Source organism: Myodes glareolus, chromosome 7, assembly GCF_982192425.1.
Source record: "Myodes glareolus chromosome 7, mMyoGla1.1, whole genome shotgun sequence".
Classification (NCBI taxonomy): domain Eukaryota; kingdom Metazoa; phylum Chordata; class Mammalia; order Rodentia; family Cricetidae; genus Myodes; species Myodes glareolus.
The window spans coordinates 17853448-17869737 of record NC_142032.1 but is presented as its reverse complement, the minus strand read 5'-3'; the positions used below and the strand labels follow the sequence as shown (position 1 = coordinate 17869737).

The 16290-nt window shown below is 37.6% G+C and overlaps 1 protein-coding gene across 1 annotated transcript in view; it reads right to left on the bottom strand.

The window, feature by feature from the left end:
- Nucleotides 1–3892: 3892 nt before the first annotated feature.
- Chuk (component of inhibitor of nuclear factor kappa B kinase complex) overlaps nucleotides 3893–16290 on the bottom strand; it is a 36759-nt gene continuing 24361 nt past the window's right edge. Inside the window, exons 15-21 of the mRNA XM_048439185.3 lie at nucleotides 15398–15507; nucleotides 13990–14039; nucleotides 10135–10231; nucleotides 9344–9491; nucleotides 8144–8277; nucleotides 6194–6293; nucleotides 3893–5186 (exon numbers count right to left, since the gene is read on the bottom strand). Coding sequence (XP_048295142.2) covers nucleotides 5157–5186; nucleotides 6194–6293; nucleotides 8144–8277; nucleotides 9344–9491; nucleotides 10135–10231; nucleotides 13990–14039; nucleotides 15398–15507 — 669 coding nt within the window. The 3' untranslated portion in view covers nucleotides 3893–5156. The remainder of the gene's footprint in view (nucleotides 5187–6193; nucleotides 6294–8143; nucleotides 8278–9343; nucleotides 9492–10134; nucleotides 10232–13989; nucleotides 14040–15397; nucleotides 15508–16290) is intronic.

The window sequence follows — 16290 nt, the reverse complement described above, 5'->3', positions numbered from 1 at the left end:
CTGTGAGTTTCAGGCCTGCCAGGTCTGTGCAGTAAGATAGTTATTGCTGTTCTAAGAAAGCAGAAATAAAACCAAAATACTTCTGACCCTTCCATGTAGGTTAATATCTTTTGAGAAAGAAATAACCAATAAATTTTTACTATTAAGAATATCCAGAGCTACTGAATCCAGAGTTTCCCTGTTATTCAGTTGACAGGCATAGAATTACCATCTTAAAAAAAAAATGAAACCTGATAATTTAAGAGACAGAAGATAGCCATGTACATACATGACTTTGAAAACTGAGGCAAGGGCAAGTTTGGACTAGGCTAAGTTAATAGTGAGACCTTGTCTAAAAACCAAAAGATAAAAGACAACTCCAAGCTTTCAGACTTGGATAAATAGGAAAATGATAGCATTAATAAAATGGGGATGGGAAAACTATGTCATCAGTTTAAATGATAAGATCTTAATGTTTTTAGACATAGAGAGTAGTACCAGTACCTCTTAGGGAAAAACATTATAGTAAGGAAGTTACCTTCCAGTAAGTCTATCTAATTACAGAAGAAAGTACAAGGAAGGCTGGGGAAATAGCTCAATTGGCAAAGCACATACATTGCAAGCACACGGTAAAATTATATATAATAAGCACATTATCAGGTAAGACGTACATTTACAATGTCCAGTCCGTTTGTATTTGGCAATTTCGTAGAAAATAACCTATCCTATCTTGATGAATTCAAAGTTTTATACCTAAACCACTTTTTAATCACAACTTATTACTATCATAAAAATATCTTTTTAGTCCTTAAAAGTAAGATAAAAAAAGATAAACAAGTTTTTATGTTTTAAACCTTATAAACTTTACATCTCATATGTAATTTTTTCTCAGTTTGGTAACAAAGAAAACTGTAAAACTATAACTATTTAGTCTTCAACCCCATCAAAGACCTGACATGGATGTAATATTATCTGAGTACACAAGAGATGCAGAACAAGCAACATCTAAAACTACAGAAATGTCAGAAATAGCTGGCTGCCTAGACTACCACTCAAGCTTCTTCTGCAACTTCAGGGCATCCAACTTCGGCCTACAAACCTAGAATATCTGACAGGCTTTTTGTGAAGCAGGAAATACTTGTGCTACCTTGTCTTGGCAGTTTGGCAGTTGCCTTCTTTTGTGTCCTGCTTGCCCAATTTGGACATTATACTGTCAGCAATCAAGGCAAGAGCAGTTTCTTGCCCAGTGACTAACTTTGCCACAAGAAAAGCAAACTCCATATGAAGGTTCTTTGATGCCCATCACCCTTTTTTGTGGAATGGTACTTCAAGGAGATGTGTCTTACTGTCATAAAAGGCCTTAGGTTATTAAAACATTAAATGCTCCATATTCTCTGGGTCTCTGAAGTGTTTGAATACCATCTGTCTAACTAAAATATATGTTTGACCTTGAAAATATATCTAACATGGCCACAAATCTGATTGTTCGATGACTCCTACTAACCTGTATTTCTTAATTTTCCTAAATAGTTTGTAATAGCAACTTTCAAAGACTAGAAATATACATTACATTGATAAATGTGCTGCATAGGTACAATACCTTAAAGGTAGAAACATAAAATTAATCTAAATTTGTATCAGTTTATAATATCTTAACAATAGAAACATATATGGTATATTTTCTAACAAAAATAACCTCAAATTTGTATCGATATATAAAAATCCCGACCAATGTAAAGTATTTGAGATTAATAGTTGCATTTTAACTTAAAAGTATATGCAATAATCTGCTCTATCCTATCATTCCTATCTCCCCTTTTTCTTTTCAGAATGAGATCCTTGATTCTAACCTCCCTTGCTTAGTTTTCTCCCTTCACCATGATCAGTAACAATTTGTAGCTATCCCCCTTAAATAATGATAAACATCCATAATCCACCTAACAACCAAAAGCCACTCACTCTACCTCTTTGGAATATGGGTGTCTTATTCTTAAAACGGAAATAATGATCAAGTCCTGGAAGAGATAACTGTATTAATTTTGTTTAGTCTTTATGTGATGCAAAAGTATAGAGCTTATCTGAAGTCTTGGCTGAATAGTCTGTGAGGCTGGACCAGCTCAGCTAGCAGCTTTGAAGTTGTTCCGGATGCAGAATTTTGAGAAAATTGCAAGAACAGAGATTCTGAGAGGGTAGGTCACCTGGGCTACTTACCTTTATTGGTGCCAGTCCCTATCTCAGAAATCAGAGAAACTTTTAAAGGTAGCATACGTATCTGCATTAACACAAGTATGGAATGTGTGGTGTGCACAAGTCAGTTAAAGATTTTTTGTTTGATGTTTGAGCAGGTAAAATGCATCGGTCATCTTTATAAGTCTGTTTTGACTGCATAAGCAAACTGTCATAAGGACTCTGTAGCCAACAAAATCTATCATGTCTCATCCAGTCTCAGAGTTGTTCCCATAGTAGAGGGATCAGCATATGTTACCTGGCCTGTAGTCTTCTTGTTTTTTTCTTTATATCTGTAGCCAAGATTTTCAGGTCTCCCCCAATCAAATCTGAACTTTATTAATTTTGAAGAGAACCATTAACTTTTTGTTTCCTGTGGAAACAAAAGCATAACTCCTCTCATAATGCAAACATATTTTTTACTTCCATTTTAAAGTTAAGACATAGGTTGGTTTAATTTAGCAATTTCCATAATCTAATGTCTCTTAGCAGCTATTATTTTTTTGTATATTAGCATTTAAAAAAATTCAAAGTCAACAAAATACCATACAGGATCCAGACACCCTGTGAATTTTTCATCCTTATGTGATATTTTTATATTACTTTACTTTCTTTAAAATTTTACTTTATTATTTTTATAAACTATTTTTTTCTATGACTGTCCATACCCAGTTTTTTACTGTTACCTATTTAGAGGTTTTTCCAGCCTGGACCTCTTTACTGCACACCTGTAGCCTTCTCTGACCACGTAAGCCAAGCCTAAAACCCATTGTGGAGCTCTGTGCTGACGGCTAGCTCAGTCCCATTTAGGTCTATGAGAGCCTTATGCCCATGTTACAAGCAAGGAACAGCATTTACCTGCCCAAGCTTGAGGAATTTACTGAACCCATACTGTTTCTACTTAGCCTATGTAAACCACAAGCACTGGGACACTTAAGAAGTCGTGTCTTTTTTTTTTCCCTCCTTCTTCCTCTTCCTTTTTTTTTCCTTCAGATTTTCAGGCCCTATGTGGAAATATGTGCCTGGAGTTTGGGCACGTATGTAATGAGTCTTTCTCTGCCCTGCAAGCCAGTTCCCAAATAACGACAAGAGACTTATTATTGATTATAAAAGCTTAGTCTTTAGCTTAGGCTTGTCTCAGCTAGCTCTTATCATATAAATTAACCCAACTTTTAATATATGTTCAGCCATGTGGCATTACCTCTCCTCCTTATAGCACCTACCGTTTTCTCTCCATGCTGGCTGGCAACTGCATTTCTTCTTCCCAGAGTTCTATCTTCAGAAGTCCTGCCTAATCTTTTCCTGCGTAGCTATTGGCCATTCAGCTCTTTATTAAACTGATTAGAAGGCGCCTTGGCAAAGATATCTTCACAGTGTAAACAAATATTCTGCAACATGGTGGTAGGCACCTGTAATTACAGCAATGGGCAGCAAAGACAAGAAGAACACTGTGGCTCACAGCCCACTCTGCCTGGTTTAATTGATAATCTCCAGGCCAATGGCAGACTCTCTCTACAACTGGGGCAGTTTTCCTGAAGTGCACAACTCTGGCTTCCACACACATGTGCATGTGCACACACACAAAATACTCATTTGTGTTCTTATCCTATCACATACCCTTTTACAGTTTCAGTCTGTACTAGCCTGTGGTACTATAGTCTGCTTTTTAGAAATGAGATTCAAAAAACAATTTTAAAATCATTTAATATGCAAAGTGAAAAACTAGGATATAAAAGCATTTCACATTTTTAAACAAAATAACACCTTCTAAATTATTTAACAAAAGGCAGAAAACCACAATCTTTTATCTGAAACCCCTAAGTCTAGATTAGTTTCAGAATTATGAAATTTTCAGATTTTAGAAAGGTAATTCAGTGCATATACCATACTACATTAACCCTCAAAAGAGTTTGTGGCAGCACCCCCAGTAATCAAACACATTAATATTTATGTAGCAAAATAAATGAACATTCACACAAAATGGGATAAACAGATTCAGTGTCAAGTCAGAATAGATCCAGAAGCAAATGAATTTTGTTACCAAGCTTAGGAAAACCTTGTTTCCAGAACTTCTTGGATTTTGAGAGTATAATTACAGATAAAGGAATGCAAACCTTTCAAAACTTGTTTGATAAAACACAAAAGATTGTTTAAACAAGTGACCCTTTTTTACAAATGCAAAAACATACAACCTTCAAATACATTATAAATTAACAGGCATCTCCTCTTTCATATTATTAATGTACACCTTAAATACATATACATACAGAACATAATACAATTCATTATGGTCAGTTGATATCAAAGGCACATACATGCAGTCCCTTATGTAAGACAAGGACACTATTACATGTGTGGTTAGAGATAGAATTCATCTAATGCCCTTATGAAGCCAGGTAGAGCACTTCCTAAGAGCAACACAAGGACACAGGCTAGTTTTCAGGAAACAATTTTACTTGTGGGCAATCTCTTCCATAGAAACATGGGTAGACAACTTTTACTTAAAATGAACACTGGACTTGGCAGTCATGGTGCAAGCCTTTATCTCAGTACTCAAGAGACAGAAGCAGGTGGCTCTCTGTGAGTTTGAAGCCAGCCTGGTCTACAAAGCAAGACCCAGGACAGTCAGAGCTGTTACACAGAGAAACCCTGATATATATAAAATCAGTTAAACAAGTAGTATTTTGTCAATTTTAAAGATAAGCAGGTCACTAATAATCTCCCTAGATAGCGGCAATGTTAAAAATAATTAACTTCCCTAGTTTGTAATAAAATTCTATCTGTTCAGAGGTCACAATCATTATAAAAGAATCAAGATACTGTGCTTGTAAAGTCATTCATAGTTTCCTCTGCTGACTGGTGTGTGAGGAACAGCTTCAGGGGACAAAGGTGAATGTCGAACATGCGCAGAACAACTGTCATAGGCTTGAGGACAGTGAACAAATGGCAAGTCATTCTGTTAACCAACTCCAATCAAGACTCTAAAAACAGGCATGAAAATGACAATTAGAAGCTGTCTGGATGCAAAGTTCACTTTTTAAAGTTGTTTTAATATTTGGACATTTTAGAATCAAAATTTAAAAAGTTAAGAATTATAAAAGTTACAGTAATCTCAAAAATATTTCAAAGCTCTCAAAAATCTGAGTAAACTATTTATTCGTAAGTGGAAAGGATTGGCATCAAGACTCACTGCAGTGGTGAATTTGCTAAAATTTTAGAGTAGCTTTTCCTGGCTTTAGCAAAACTAGTTCACAGCAATTACATCTTGATACAACCATTTTTATTAAGTATTAGCATAACTGATCTTATATGCATCAAATACAATAATTATAGAGTAAAAGGTACATCCATTCCACTCAGTAGTCACATTGCAAAGAAAATCTGACCAAAACTGCTACAGTTGATGTTCACTGATGATACAATGCTACATATCAGATGGTTAGTTTTGTGGATTTGGCACAACCTAGAATCACCTGGGAAGACACTCCCAATGACCGTTAGGACCAGGCTGGCATGTGCATATATATGTGGGACTGTCTTGATTCCGTTAAAAGATGTGCCTAAAAAGTGGGCAGCACCATGTCAAGGGCTGGGCCCTGTACTGTATAAATATTAAAAAACGTGAGCTGAGTACTCTCAGGAATGTAGAAGTTTGTTTCTCTCTGCTCTTGACTGTAGACATTATGTCTAGCTATTTCGAGTTCCTGCTTCGACTTCTCTATGGAGTAGTATGTAGCCTGTAATTTTAAGGTGAATAAACCACACTAAAATGGCTTTTTGTAAGGTCAATTTATCACAGCAACAGCGATGAAGCCAGGATAAATGTCCCTGCATAACAAAAGGTTCAAAATATTTCTCAAATGTTTTTTCCTCTGAGTTCTATACCTTACATATATCCCAAATGCCAGACATGGCCAATATGGAAAACTAAACCTTTTGTATCCAACATATCTAATATGTTACACACCCATAATCATACAAAACTTACCGACATGCCACTGCTTTGCTCCTCATTTGCTTCACGAATAATAGTATTTAAATGGCCAAGACAGTTCAGATTTTCTTCTATCATTTGTGTTAACGTTTCTCTGATGGATGAAAGAGCAAAACTATTTCAAGTTCAGCAAAAAAAAAAAAAAAACACCTGAGTGTTGCCTATGTTCTGGTCTTCTAGATCAAGATGACCACTTTCTGCAACCCAGCACCCCAGCAAAGCTGACTGCTGCCATCTTCAGTTTCTTCATCCCTCCCACTCAGACACAACATCCCACTTCATCTAAGCCACCGCTTCTGCCTACCCTAGTAAGGCCACTGTAACTCTAAACAGGTTTCCTTTTGAGACAGGTGGCACTGGTAACTCTTCACCACTCCCTGAAGAAATAACAGGTTGGGGGAAAGAGCCCCTCCGTTCAGACAAACAAAATAGCACTTGTTCTATTTTGTTTCTGGATGATTTCTTTTTCCTTTTACAAACAGTAAAACACCAGCATGTTCACTTCACACACAGACAAAGTGGGGGGGGTGGAATTTCTGGCCTCCAGAAATCCAGGAAAGAGAAAAACTGATTGGAATCACAGACAGTAGCAATGGAAAAAAGCAAGCCAACTGCTGAGAAGAGCAGGAGAAATCAGGAGGCCCTGATCCCAGTTTCTCCCCTCAGACTTCCCTCTTCCACATGTCCTGTCACCATCCTTCACCAACGCACAGTCCCTCTGCTCTACACTGTAGGCCATGGTTAATAGTCACTGTCAGCTTAGAACTACACATTGATTCCGTTATTATCAACAGAGAGAAAATTTCATGTCAACAATTTCCTAATCCCTGGTAATTAAGATCAGCTTTCCTTTATCAGAAAATGTATTTTTAAACACATTACACTGTTTCAAACAACTACACACACAAATTGGAAGCTACCTACAGAGCTGATATTTGGAATTAGCATCCTTACCAAGCCTAAATGCCTTTAATGAAAACGAAGGTTAGGATGTGCTAAATTTTACTTCCTTCAGTTCTAATAGAGTATTTCCTGAAGTCTACAAGTCACAACCTCTGTTATACTGGTATATGCATTCATAGTGGGCCGCATATATGTTGACCCCAAGATATACACTGGAACTTGCTTTCTTTAAACAATAAAATACCTGATATCAGCTTGCCTTCCTGTCATGTGCTTTTTCTTTCAAAAACCAGAGTACAGAATATGCAACTGCATGACCTCCTGAGCAGAGATGTAACATGGGTGCACTTCTGCAAAACTAATTATGGGCAGACTTCCGGGAAATGCTTGGTGCTGTGGAGGCCTCCATTAGTTGTGAGAAAAGCGACAATACACAAGCTAGCAAAGAGCCACTTGAACACGGCACACCTTATGCTGAGAAAATAACAGAGATGGACAGTCATTCAGCTTTTAGCAGAAGAGTAGGAACTAAAGACAATGCAGGGCTGCAAATCTGAGTTCTTATTTGCAAAATGATTTAAAGCATTGAAAATATAAGATTTAAGAAATACTAAGTTATAAAATAAAGTAGGTATCACTACTTTATTAAAAGAACTCAAGTACCAAAAAAAATGAAAACTGCAAAAAGGCATAATTTCTGATAGAGATAAATGGTTAAGAAAAGCGTATGGTTTGGGTAAAGAAAATGACTTTGAGCTTTAATTGAGCTAATAGTTATTAGTAACACTTACTGAAATTTATTTCCCAAGCATTTTACATACATTGTCTAACTGAATTTTCATATCAATCCTATAAGACAGCCTCATTTTAAGGTGAAAATATATGAACATTAAAAAAATAAATAAATTACTTAGCACTGTTAAATGCTGAGTTGGTCAAAACTGACCCCTGGTCAGAAGGCATTACTAACCACCATGCTCTACTGTCTTGCTCCTACCCCACTCTGAAGTACAATTATCTGTTGTTACAAAGTGAACCCACCCATCGCGAGGAGTTACCACACATGTCAGAGGACGGTCACGTTCTGGTAACATATGGGGAAGCCATGCTGATGCTGGAGGGGTTACTGTGCCTTCTAGACTGGATCCTACAAGAGAGCGGGCAGAACTCTGTGTCTGAAGGAAAAAAAAAAAAGAACAACACACACATAATAAATTGCAGGCAAGCACCTCTTGATTCATACCATTTAAAAAAAAAAACATACTCTTAAGACTTATAATACAATCATTATTTATATGCACAACTATTTGTAAACAAAACTATTCTCATCACTAATAACTGGCCCTTTTCTTCATTGACTTAAACGAGTGTATCTAACACTTGACTAAAAGTGAATGAATCTAATTTCTCTAATCCAGTTTTGGCTTGGAGGAAGGGAACAGCTGAACAAGGGATGACTTATGAACAAGTCAGATGCATTTACTCCAAGAAGAGTTGGGCAAGCAACCATAGCAATCCAGGCCAGGGAGAACTATAAAAGAGGGATTGAACTAGATACTGTGGTTCACACTTATAATCCTGGCACTTGGGAGGCAGGAAAATTGCAGTAAGGTACAGTCCAGCTCCCAGCCTAAACTAGAGTGAGCTCTTGTCTCTAAAGAAACAAAATCACACACATACCACCAGTACTACCAGGACTGGAAAGGAGAATGAGAATACACAAGTCCTTGCTGTGGAAAATCTCTGTATGCTGTAAATATGTATTACTCTCATTGGTTAATAAAAAGCTGACTGGCCAATAGCTGGACAGGCAGATATTAGGCAGGACTTGAAGACAAAAAAAGAGCATGAAGAAGAAGAGAGAAGGAGTCATCTCAGGAGTTGAGAGGAGATGCAGAGAAGATAAATTTGACACGTTAAAAAAGGTACCGCCATGTGACAGAGTGTTGATAAGAAATAAGGGTTAATTTAAAATAAAAGAACTAGTTAGTAACAAGCCTGAGCCATTCACCAAGCATTTATAATTAATAGTAAGTTTCTATATGGTTATTTGGGAACTAGCTAGTGGGACAGAAAAGTTCACCTACAAGTCCTAACTATATAATCACTCAGACACCAAACAAGGAACATGTGCACCCAATGTAAAGTATAAACACTCAAAGGACATAGCTCAAAGCAAAAGAAACTCCTTTGGCATAAAGTAACAGCAATTCAGTATTACATTCACTAATAATTACTTACACAGGCAATTTTAAGGAGGTGCCATATTTCTTTCTGCCTCTTTCCCTGCATAAACATGACAGTATTGTCAGCTTCTTTGATGTTACTGAGGGCAATTTCCACCTTGGGGAGTAGATCAATAATCTTCTGCTTACAGCCCAACAACTTGCTGGAGAGAAGAAGTCAGTGTCAGATACTTGTCATATCCCTCAAGACTGTGCAACATACTCCCCCAAGCCAGAGGAAAAGGACCACAACCAGCATCATACTTATGACTGATCTCAAACACAATGAATATAGGGCTTGAGAGATAGCTCAGCAGTTAAGGGCACTAGCTGCTCTACCAGAGGGCCTGAGTTCAATTCCCAGCGTTCAAATGGCAATTTGAACAATCTGTAGCTCCAGTTCCAGATTAGAAGTCCTCTTCTAACCTCACACACTTGGGACAAACATGCAAGCAAAATACCCATGCACATAAATAAGGTAAAAAGTAATGCATAGGGGCTGGAGAGATGGCTCAGTGGTTAAGAGCACTGCCTGCTCTTCCAAAGTTCCTGAGTTCAATTCCCAGCAACCACATGGTGGCTCACAACCATCTGTAATGATGTCTGGTGCCCTCTTCTGGCCTGCAGGCATACAAGCAGACAGAATATTGTATACATAATAAATAAATAAATAAAAATTAAAAGTAATGCATATATACTCAGGACCTATAAATGGCTATGTTTTTGAAGATACTGACCAAACTATTATTATACTTTAAATGAACACAAATACATAGGCATTTAGGAGGAAATAAAGCAATTTTCTACCTCAGGTGACCAAACAGCTCCTTGAGAACACGGTCTTGACTCTGCACAGTGTGCACAATGATCTTCACCATCTCTGTGCTGTCACTGTAGGAGTGATCTAGGAAAGGCTTCAGTTAGTACCTTTATAACTTCTTTTTGCAGAACACAGCAACTTCATAACAGAAAGTTCTTTAAAAACTCTTAAAAGCTGCAAGTAGTCTAAAAAACATCTCCATTTGTTATTGGAATGCTGCTCTTGAGGTGTGATACTGCTATTGCTTTGAGGAGGTCTCAGAAGCTGTAATCACCTACAGAAGACTAAGGGTCTGTCATGGTATAGAAAGGGGCTCCTGAGACCTTCCCATAATTTATCCTTCAATCCTCCCCAAAGATTCATAAGCAGCTAATGGCTGCTGATTGGGGGCAGGGGTGCTGGGCTTAGGAAGCCTTATCCCTCTGGAAGGATCTAAAAAAGGTTATCAGTTGCAGAGAGACAGAGAAAAGGAAGAGAGGTTTTCTTCAGAAGTGTAGTCACTGAAGCGTGTGGAAGTAATCCTAATGAAACTCAGATTCACCAAACAAGGCTTGGGTCACATCATTAGTCTGCCTAATTAGTTGTTGTCCTATCTAGTATGACTAGACTGTTCACATCTCCCCATCAAATGTTTATTAAAACACCATTTAAATTAAAACTTAAATTAAAAAAATTAAATTATCACTAGGTGTTGGTGGCACACACCTTTACTCCCAGAACTCGGGAGGCAGAGTCAGGCAGATCTCTGTAAGTTCAAGGCCAGCCTGGTCTATAAGAGCTAGTTCCAGGAGTGGCTCCAAAGCAACACAGAAAAACCCTGTTTCAAAAAACAAAAAACAAACAAACAAACAAAAAGCCAACAACAACAACAACAAAAATCTATAAATAAAGTCTAAGGAATTGGAGGTATAGTTCAATGATAACTACACAAAAAGTAACATTATGGGGCGGGTATAGTTGTCAAAAAACCTTGTTGCTCTTCTAGAAGACCAGATTTATACCCATGTTAGATGCTGGCTCACAAACGTCTATAACTCCATTTCCAGGAGAATCTAATGCCTTCTTCTGGCCTCTGTGGGTACCCTTACACATGTAGCATATACCCTTACCCACAGACATAAATATTTCCTAAAAAGTAAATTTATGCATGGTTGTATCTGTTTAATCTTTAGAAACTTAAGTTGACCGTGTTTGAGATGAATAGCCTGGTTGATCTTTAACCTGTACTAATCCAAATTCAGACACAGACACAACCTTTGGTCAGAAGACTAGCTTTCTTACATGACTAACACTGCTTACTTAGAACAGTGGGGCAGTCAGGCCTCAACCAGGTTGCTTGGAATTTCATGCTAATCCATCTGTTTACAGCTCACAAAAACTGCATCTGAAAAAAAGCTGACTTAAACCAAACTGAAAAGGGATCAGTGGACACCCAGAAATTTCCCATAACGCCAGCTGGCATCTGGCAGATGTCCTCAAATGAGATGGCTGTTGGTTACACTGAGTTCTATACTTTATAAGTGCATCTCAGTTTTCAAAACTACTAGCATTAGTTATTAAGTTTTAGATTATGGCAATCTAAACTTACAAGAGCAAAAAAAGTGCTGATGTTTCACCCTAGTATTTTCCTGGGAAAGAACCTTGAAAGCAAAAACACTACTACTGCTAATACTTGCAAATAACTGCACTAACTTTTCTCACTTAATGTTTTTCTGTATTACTCCCAAAAAGAAAACTATGGAAAGAGTTTCAAAAGAGGTTTGAAAGGCTGTGGGATTGGAGCACAGAGGTAGAACTAGTGCCTGCCAAGCATATACAAGGTATATATATATTGGATCCCCAGTACCACAAGAGAAGAAAGAAAAAAAAACTCTTCCTTTTAAAAATCATTCCAGGGCTAGAGACATGGCTCAGTAGTTCAGAGTACTATCTGCTCTTCCAGAGGACCCAGGTTCAATTCCCAGCACCCACAGGCAGCTCACAACTGTCTGATTCCATTTCCAGTGAATCTGGCACCTTCATACCACATGCACATAAAATAAAGTTAAATATTAAAAAAATTAAAAATAATAAAAATCATTCCAGAAACTTCTTCCACAGCCCAGTTTCATTCCCAGAATCTGTCTGTCTCTCTCTCTGCCTCCCCCATACCCTCACCCATGCAGATACAAGGCTCCAAAAACACTTTTCTTCAAACAGTAGTCCTTCATAAATTCCACAAACCAAACCCAAGACGTTTCCCATAAAACTAGCTCTTTTAATAGTAAAAATATCAGAACTTCAGCTTTTGACAGAAAAGGACAAAGAAAATTAGTTTCTACTGTTTTCAGATTTTACTTCCTGCAGGAGACCACAACTAAATAACCTGACTACCAATAAAGTTAAGTTCTGTCTGACATGTATTTATGGCAATAAATTGAATAAATTCTACTGCAACAAAAACCAGCATATTGGGCTGGAGAGATGGCTCAGCAGTTAAGAGAACTGACTGCTCTTCCAGAGGTTCAGAACACCCACATGGTCACCTGGAACCCCAGGTCCTATCCAATGCCCTCTTCTGGCCTCTGTATGAGTGTACTGACATACAGGCAAAACGCCCACACACAAAAATTAAAAATAAAATCTCAAAATTTTTTTAAACAGTGCTTGAGAGCATGCTGGCTTTTTAAAAGAAGGTGTAAATAATGTATAAAGTTGTATATGTAGCTATATGTTCATAAATTTTCAGATATAAAACTTGAAAAGTTTATATAAGCTATATAAAACATTAAAATACAATATCTATTCAGGAGCAGAGATATCCCTCTTATTACTTACGTAATCATTCAAAATAAATATATTTTAACTAAAAAAAAGTGTTTTGCAATACACACACACACACACACACACACACACACACACTACTTTATTGTTTTCAAAGCATTTCATAAGCACTCTGTCAAATATACTGCCAAAGCTTACTGAGTTAGAAGGCTAGGTTTTGACTTGTTTTGCACAAAAGGGAAAGAGAAACAGGGAGAAGTGTTGGAGATATTTGGTCAGTGTAAAAAGTCCAATTTAGAATTCAAAGCTTCTGGTTTCCAACCAGCATCACTCCCAGCAGACAATGCTCTGAATTTGGCAGATGTTCATATGGCCCAAAGGCCTATGAGCAATGACCTGTGGTGGTGAAGGCATGGCTTTTCAAGACAATTGCTTCTGAAGAGACTATGAGTTTCTTCTCTTATTTCACCCAGAATCCATTGTGCTGAATTCTTTCCAACATCTCTACTTAAGCAGTAATTTCCCCTAGCCCTTTTACACATTTTTTGGCTGTTTCTTCCTTTTTGTTAGGGGAAGAGATGTATGTATGAAGGCCGGAGGTCACCTTCAGGTATATTCCTTGACAGCTCTCTACACCTTACTTATTGAGCTAGGGTACCTTACTGAACCTGAAGCTTGCTGTTTCAGCTAGACTGGCTGCGGAGTCACCGGAATCCATCTTTCCCCACATTCCTAGAACTGCTGGGATCACAGGGAGTGCTGCTATGTGTGGCTTTTATGTGAGTGCTAGGAGTCTAAATTCAGCTTCTCGTGTTCTTGTTTCTTTTTTCTTTTTTGAGTTTCTTTTTTCTCTATTTTCACTTCACTTTAAAAATTTTTCTACTTTAATATCCTTATTACATTCCTTTCTAGTCTATTAAATTCTTCTAAATTTAAAGTTATTACAACACAAATGTTGCAATAACAATACCAAAAGCTGATCTTACTCTGAAGTTTAAAAAAAAATTAAAATTCACTTACTCTGTTAAGTTAGGGAGTGTTCTAAAATGCCTTTAAATATTGTGATCAAAGTGTCTTACCTGTAGGTCTGTGCTTTAACTGCTTATAGAGATCAATGGCACGCTGTTCCCTATAATAAAAGAGAACAAAAATGTCTCTGTATGTGGAAGTAACTTAATGACTAATAATACATAATTTGAATAATATTGGGACAAGATTCAGTTTTTAAACAAGTACAGATCATCAATGAATATTTTGCAGAATATTTCACTGAATAATAAGAATACAAGTCCTTAAGCCAGATGGTGGTGGTGTACACCTTTAATCCCAGCAGTTGAGAGGCAGAAGCAGACAGATCTCTGTGAGTTCCAAGACCAGCCTGGTCTACTGAGCAAGTCCTAGGACAGCCAAGGCTACACAGAGAAACCCTGCCTTGAAAAACAAAGACTACAATTCCTTAAAACATAGAGCTAAAACAAAGCAAAGCAAAACAAAACAAAACAAAAACAAAAACAAAAACAAAAACAAAAACAAAAACAAAAAAAATGGCCTGTGTGTTCTCTTTGTGTGCGTATTCCATGTGAAGTGGTCAGAAGATAACACTGGGTGTCTGTCCTTGCTGTCTATCTGAGATAGGTCTACTTGGTGTGTGCTATTGCCTGTGCTAAGCCAACTGGCCTGCAAGCTTCTGCCTCTGTCTCCCTCTTGCTATAGAAGCACTGGGATTACAGACATGCTATCACATCTAGACTCATAAGTGGGTCCTGGAGATTCAAAACTCAGGTCCTCAAGCCTGAGCAGCAAGTGCTTTGCCATCTCCTTGGTATCCAGAACATAAAGTTTTTATATACTGTGTATCTGCTCTGGTCTCCCACCACAAATGTAACACCCATGTAACAGAAATATTTAAATGGGAAAAAAATTATGGCTTCTGATTAGAGAAAAAAAATCTCAAGTTTCTAATCTAGACACTTAGAAAATTAACCTCAATAGAGGAGTTAAGACATTATACTTTGAACCAAAAGAATAGTAAATGGGAAATCATTTGTAATTTAAATATACTTAAAAAAAACACACATGAAAAAGACTTTTTTAAAATAGTAAAGAACAATCCAGAGAATTATTGTCCAAAACTTACTAGTACTAAGAAATAGCTCCCTTTTAAGATATTTTAAGGGCTGGAGAGATGGTTCAGTGGGTAAAGGCAATTGTTACCAAGCCTAACATCCTGAATTCAATTCCTGGGCCCACCATGGTGGAAGGGGAGAACCATCTCATAATTTTGTCCTTTGATCTCTACATGTACATATTGTGATGTGTGCACACACACACCCAAAATAATGTTAAAAAAATCATATCACAGAAACATATTAGGGGTAAGAAAAACTATGAGCTACACCATGTAGAGGCTTAATCCTGCCAGATATAAGTAGAAGAACAACACAAATAATTACAGACTCACGACCAATAGCACAGATACATTCTTACAGAGATTCCATTAAGTCTCCCTGGCGTCTTCCATAGGGGCTCTTCTGAAGCTCCATGATTTCAGTATGCAAAGACATAATCTGATCCTCAAGGTATCCAATGACACCAACCTAAAATATGATACAAAGAAAATGACTACCATATAAAACAAGGCTCACTCCTCACCAAAGGCATGGGAGAACTGGTCCCAATGGCATGGGCCTAGAAAAGCTGGCTGTGCCCCACACCTGAGGGGGTGGTCCCAATGGCCAGGACCAACCAGCTTAGCCTCCATCCAGACCCACATTCTGGGCCTTTGGTTGGCCCACTTTAAGAGCTGCCCCATTTATGACCTGCTGAAGTGCGCAAAGGAACTGATTCTGCACACCATGACTCAGGGCAACAGCAGGACATCAGAGAGGACTTTCAGTGAGGGTCCAGTGATGATGGTATGCCAGAGGCCTTGAACCAGACCAATGATTCATTGCAATGAACACTGCTGGTGGGTCTGTGTAGACAAAGTGGGTATAGAGCATGACACACTACAATTCTAGAAGCCACTAGGATAAGAGGTGTTGAAAAGATGGAGGAACAAGGTGGGGTTTTGTCTGTTTAATTTGGGGGTGGGACTACTGCAGGGCTCAGTGGCAGATATGGATGGACTGAAGGGTGAGTGAGATTGGGGTGCATGATGTGAAATTTCCAAAGAATGGATAAAGAATTATATTTTTAAAAAACAACAACAACAAAAAAAAACACTTAGACTTTAAAGGTAGAGAATGATCTGTTACGCTAGTAGAACTGAATATTTCACTACAAAGTAATTTTGTTAAAGCTAATCATTTGTTTATTTAATGAGATAGCAGTATTATATAGCCTAGGCTATTCTTGAACCTGTAATTCTCGTCTTGATT